This window comes from Diadema antillarum, unplaced genomic scaffold, assembly GCF_040938485.1.
Source record: "Diadema antillarum isolate AM-2024a unplaced genomic scaffold, OU_Dant_1.0 seq00000386_RagTag, whole genome shotgun sequence".
NCBI classification, from domain to species: Eukaryota; Metazoa; Echinodermata; class Echinoidea; order Diadematoida; family Diadematidae; genus Diadema; species Diadema antillarum.
Window position 1 is genome coordinate 1709398 of NW_027271384.1, and position 6385 is coordinate 1715782.

General features: G+C 39.5%; 1 protein-coding gene across 1 annotated transcript; it reads left to right on the plus strand.

Annotated features, from left to right (window-relative positions):
• The first annotated feature begins 565 nt into the window (after window positions 1-565).
• LOC139731886 (transmembrane protein 186-like) lies at window positions 566-3340 on the plus strand. Its single transcript, XM_071642761.1, has 2 exons — window positions 566-651; window positions 2572-3340. The coding sequence occupies exon 2, from the start codon at window positions 2594-2596 to the stop codon at window positions 3338-3340; it is 747 nt and encodes a 248-aa protein (XP_071498862.1). The 5' UTR covers window positions 566-651; window positions 2572-2593.
• Window positions 3341-6385: the final 3045 nt, after the last annotated feature.

Consider the following 6385-nt stretch of genomic DNA (forward strand, 5'->3'; position numbering starts at 1 on the left):
TAAATTTTTCGTAGTACGAAATAATTACTCAAATATTAACGGTCAATTAAACTCCACAAAGAAATGACCCTCTTGAGTTCAAAATTTACAGGAGGTTTCCCATTAGTGTTTTCTTCAATACTTTAAGTGCTCTCACCAAATTTTCAAAAATTTGCATGCAAAAGGGATGACCTATCTTTAACCAGAATGGGATATCCCCCTTTCTCGGGAGGGAACTTTGCATATTGGCAATTGAAGTGACAGATTTGGCGCACACTTTTGATGAAAATGCTCAGAATTTTGTCAGTCTAAAAAAAAAAATAATAATAATTAAAAAAATAAAATAAAAATAAAAATTTACGGACAGCCCCCTCGGCTCCCAGTGGCCTTCATCGGACAGAGTCACATTGTCCAGTGCAGCGTTGTCGAGTTTTTATGGGTCGGATTCTATTATAGTCGAGTTGTTGTGGGACCGATTTGACAGCGCTGTTGGAGTGCAGCAGGATTGCACATGGTCAGGCTTCACTGCGCTTGATGGTGCCTCTCGTGTCGTCGTGCGACCGTGTCAGTGACCCATATGTAGAACGTAGAGATTAATGTGGTATATACATGTATTGCCATATTGATCCCATCTCCTTGAGTTACTTGCCGGTTTCCCCGTCGCTGATGAGCGTGAGTACATTTGTTCACTTCAAAGTCAAACGTTTTGTGTACGGATAGATAACTAGACGTAAATGTTCTAGACTACTAAGTACTGTAGCTCACTCAGTCCGACATGTCCGTAAACGTGTTAGGATAAGTGTTAGCCTGACCAGACCGCTGTGCGAAGGTTCACGACAGCGGCTGTGTGTAGTTAGGATAAGTGTCAAACCTTCAGTGATGTTTTCATCGAATCCACGGCAAGGGGGGGTGGGGGTGGAATCTATATTTAGGTTGAATTTAATGTGTAATTTAGTATTTACGTATATATTAGACAGAAAGATCCGTCTGTCCGGAGGACTCTTTTTATATTTTGCCATTAACGCTGTCCTCCGTAGACAGACGGAAGGTTGCAGTACCCATTGCTGTGTGGATGTTCTTAACCACTGTCTCTATGGAAAATTGGGTGAGGTACCTCACCCTTCTCGATTGCGTCTAATTCACGGCCCTAGGTCGGCAAATTTAAGCTTGTATAGTGAAATTAGCTTTTTAAGAATACATTAAACTCACCAGATTAATGAATAATCCAAAATTTTAGTAGAATTTTCAACGTAAAACACAGCCTGTCGCGTCGTCACGTTCAAACTGCAGAAACATACACTATGAATCTATTAGCCAATCACATGCGAGGTAGTTTCTACGTGTTTGTTTTACTAAAACACGTACCTCGCATGTGATTGGCTTACAGATTCAAAATGGCGACTTACAGCTTGCGAACGGCGATGTTGCGATATCGATAAAATGTCTGCGTTATAACCGAGTTTATGTGAGTATTTCGATTGCACAATTGAGAAATTTATCCCAAATATTGCTGCATAATGTGTCATGTCATGTCAAACTTGTTTGAATGTAAAAAAGCTGTCTGAAATTTGGTTTATCGTAACGTTTGATCTGTGCGCGACTGCTCCACACAGGAGCCGCAATCATTGACTTCGGTCTGTATACGGAGGGGATCCGTGAAGCCAGACGCAGTCTCCGCGGAACATTCCCCGACGGACAGATACAGACCGATCTTTCGGTCAACGTATATATGTACCTTGAGGACTTGAGCAAAAAACATTCAGTTACTTGATAATGAGCAACTCAGATTATTTCCACACAAGGCAAAAAGGGGAAAGGAGTAGAACCCTGTACGTAGAATCTACCGGTACCTTACTAGGAGAGGATATCCTATTTGGGATAATCACTGATAATAGTTATCTGTACTGTAGTACGACTGAGCTGCAATTTAAAGTGGCCAGCTCCAGTGTGGGCACTAATATTTTGGCACAGCACAGTGGACTCAATGGATTCATGTTTAATGAGATGGGCCGGGGGGGGGGGGGGGGGGGGAGGGGGGAGGGGGGAGGGGGGGAGGGGGGAGGGGGGAGGGGGGAGGGGGGAGGGGGGATATGATCGCATAATTGGAGTTTGCTCTCAACTGACCTGTAATAAGTGTATCTCCATCATAAGTTTGCTGTTCAGACATGAGCCTGCATATCCAAACCACAGCTAGCTAGCAAAAGATGTGAAGTGTGATGCAGCATGTACAGTGTCAGTGATGTCTGTCAGTTGCTGTCCTGAGATACTAGACTGTATCAAATCAGAACTTTTTTTAATGCAAATTCCCCATGCAATCAGATATTTCAGCTGGTATCAAATATTCCCAGCACACTACAGTGTAGGTCTTGAGGACTTTTGAACTTTTTTGTATGGATACACATTCCATTGTGAGGTTTGGTGTTCAAATACATGTAACGTAGTACTTTTCTCTTTTTTTTTTGGGGGGGGGGGGGCGGAAATACAACTGTATATATAAGTGTAGATAATATGATTAGTACACTTAATTATGCCACTAAAGCAGGTGAATGTTTGATAGTTGCTATGTGCACCCTTTTTACGTTCTATTTGCAGAAATGCCACTGAGGGTCTGTTGATGTTCATCATGCAGAACATGATACTGCGATGTCTGACCAGCACACGAGGCACCAACCTCGCAGGAATAACAAGACAACTATCAATAGCAGGAAGGTCACAAGTGATACCTTGCAAATCATTACAGGACACGTTAAACCCCAAATTTGGGTGTTTAATCCCAAGGACATGTGTGCTGTATCAAATCTCAAACCAAAACTTCATGCGATGCCAACCTGTATCAACTCTTTTCATGAGGCACCAACAGGAGCAGAATGGTGTCCCCTCCCAAGAAACACTTCCAGAGTTCATCCCCTTCTACCGCCTCCCTTCTATCGTTGGGTTGCGGGTACTATCTAGAGTCAAGATCGCCCAGACCTGTCTCACTCTTGCAATACTCCCACCACTCGGCTACTATCACTCTCTTGGCGTGGTAGCAACTTGGCAGCTGCAGTTTTGTATTGGCACAGCAACATTTGCCCTCTTCATGCTGTATGCCATGAGCTTCTACCTTCGCAGAGTAATCGGAGCAATGTACATGCACAAAAAAGGACATGTCATCAAAGTGTCGCACCTGAGTTTCTGGGGCACCCGACAGGATCTCCTTGTTCCAGTGAACGATATTGTTCCTCTTGGTGAAGGGGGCAATAAAGAAGGAGAAATCGTGAAGAAACTTGAACGATACAGCACCAAACAGACATTGTATTACACCTTGCGATATGGACGTGTGATCAATCCAGAAGCATTTGAAGAGGCATTTGGGTCCTGACATTGTCACTAATCCTGTTTAAGAGAAGATGTCATGAAGGACTAACTCTCCATCTGTTTGGTTAAAGACAGTGATTCCTTATCAACTAAAAGTAGCAACAAAAAAAAAGCTGCAGAAAATGCTGACTAAATCAATAGTAGTGAGCCAATGGAGTGAAATGGAATCAAAAGGGGCCTGAGCTTTCGATCCTAGCAGAATCAGCATCAGAGGCAAAATGACAAACAAACCGGGAAAGCAATCACATAATTATAAGGACTTCACACAACAAGCACAGTCAGGAGAGGGCTTTAGGGACACCGAACAAAGAAAACAAAAGGGGTGGGTTTGAAGTCAAAGGCAGGGAGCCAAATGGGTAAGGGAGGGGGATTAAAGCAAGGGGTGAACAGACAAAAGGCAGAGGTGGGGCCCCCCAGATGATCCCAGAATCATTGGGGACAACCTGTGAAGGATATAGATGAATAGGGAGGCAACATCAAAAAAGATAAGAAATAATAGAATGATGAAGAATAGGAAAAGAGTGAATAGCAACAATATCAACTATTTGTAATGACCAGTTGATGCTCTCAATGGCTGCTCAGAGGTTGTGTGTTTTTGCTTTTTAATGCTTTCATTCTAGAATTGTTTTTCATTTTATTAGTTTCTCTGATAAAGCCAGTTTTCTGTGCCTTAGCCTCTCCATTCATAAGCAAGTGTGAATGATGTGAGTCTCACAAATATTAAAGTTGTTCCTCATCTTGATGGGACCATGATGAAAGAAGCTTATTGTTTGCTGGCTTGTTATGATTTTGTTTTATACACGTGTATATGATTATATCTGAGTAAATATACATACAATTTGTACATTGAATATAATGTTGATTGTGTGTGCAATTCTTTACACCTGTGGCAAATCTTTGGTTTCTTAATACTGAAATAACATACAGAGTAGCAAATGTTATGGAAAGATGTCATAGCAGTGTAGTTTTCAAATAATAAAAGTTGTCTTTACACATGTACAATTTGTACATACTGCATCATGTCTACATGAAGTATGCATGTATTTCTCTTCATAATTTGATTAAATTACAGATGGTTTGTAGATACGTCTTAGTGTAAAAAGCAACAATGAAAACAAAACAACATTCAGGACAGCTTTGCAATCACTTCAAAATAATAGTCATGCATGTACGTATAAGGAAATAGACAAATTAATACCATTTGGTCATCATCAGAGCTCTTGTAATTATTATTGTGTATCTTAGAAGTCCAGGGGTACATTTTATGAAGAATTTTGTCAGATATTTTGTTTCTAACAAATTTGCTCTCTCCCAATAAATGCAGGGATTTCAGTAGTTTATAACAGTGTGTCAGAAAAAAAAACCTGACAAAATGCTTCATTGCTCCCCCAATAAATGAGGGGTTTCCGTAGCTATAACAGTTTGTCAGAAAAAAAATCTGACAAAATGCTTCATGAAGTGCCACCCCCCCCCCCCCCCCCAACTTAAAAAACAGAAATTAACATTTTAGGCATTTGTATTGCATTCTTAGCTATTCAGAACTTTTTTTGGGGGGGAGGGGGGGGGGTTTCATGTACACGTAGTTGCAAAGGCAGTACACTTTTGAGATTTTTCTTTCTCAATTTTTTTTTCCTTCAAATGTGATCTTCATGATTTATGTTTATTTTGCAATGAATGCCTCTGAAAAATCTGACAGACTAGCTTGTGCCAACTCACAAACTCTTTCTGAAAGCTGTGTAATATGAAATGAACTGACATGGATATGTGCAACACATGATTATGTGAGTGTCCATTAAAAGAAAGTCTTTTAAGCATTTTCTAAATACAGACATGCAATATACTTTGTGATGGTGTCACAAAATCATGCATATGCTATGCTGCTTACACAATGCATTGTACTTTGTATGCACACACACACACACACACACACACACACACACACACACATATACACACACACAAAACAAACTACATGTACATGCCATAAAAAACACTCGAATTAAAATTATGATTTATTGAATGAGAGTTCTGGGTACGGAACTGAAATTATATCAACCAAGAACTACTGTATAATGCTTTGTTTTTAAGAGCATGTTGAGTTTACAATATGACTCCATAATTACAATTGATTGATAAATTGCTCTATGACAACCTAAATCAGCACTGATTATATATCATGGCTCATACTAAAACACTGAATAATTGGTGCTTATTTATATGGACAAAGGGCAATTTGTCAATCAATTGCAATAAAAAAACTTGGTGGAAGAATTCTTCTAATAACTGTAATGTCAAAGAAAATACTAATGCAATATTTTTTGTGTACAAAATATTGCTGATTCCATATTTTATTTTGATGAAATCAAATACAGTGTAAACTATCTCCACAGCAGATCTTGCTAGACCTGAAAAATGGTGTCAATACATATGTATGAACAGGTGTGTATGCATGTATAAATGTGTGTGTGTGTGTGTGTGTGCATGTGTGTGTGTGTGTGCATGTGTGTGTGTGTGCATGGATATATTATTCATACTATATATATATACATACACGTAGGCCTTCATAATTATATAATATAAGTAATTCGTAGTCCACATGTTGGTCAAACATACCACTAGCAGAGAACTGAAAAATTCCTCCAGAAACTTATCATGCTGTATACATATTTTCTGGTACCTTGCCTTTTGTAAAGTGATTGACCAAGGGCAAGGTGCCCGAAATTTGTGTGCCACGTATTGAAAATACATTGTAAATTGTTGGTGTACAGCATGATAAATTTCCGGATTAATTTTTCTGTTCTCCTGTTATCTATAAATAATGTTTAGATGAATTAACCAAGTTGACTGATATCCGAGACATTAGCAATTGACTAGACTATTGCCACCGGTACTACTGTAAAACGAGAAATTTTCGCGTGCATTTTAATTTCGCGAATTTCGCGAGCGCCAAAATTCGCGAAATTAAAATGCACGCGAAAGCTTTTGTCTACACTACATGCATTGAATGCCAGTAGCAATTCGCGAAAATTTCATGCCACGAAAAAGGCTT

Excerpts from the sequence above, each read along its gene's own strand:
- LOC139731886 (XM_071642761.1), top strand. The coding sequence starts at position 2,594 with ATGTTCATCATGCAGAACATGATACTGCGATGTCTGACCAGCACACGA.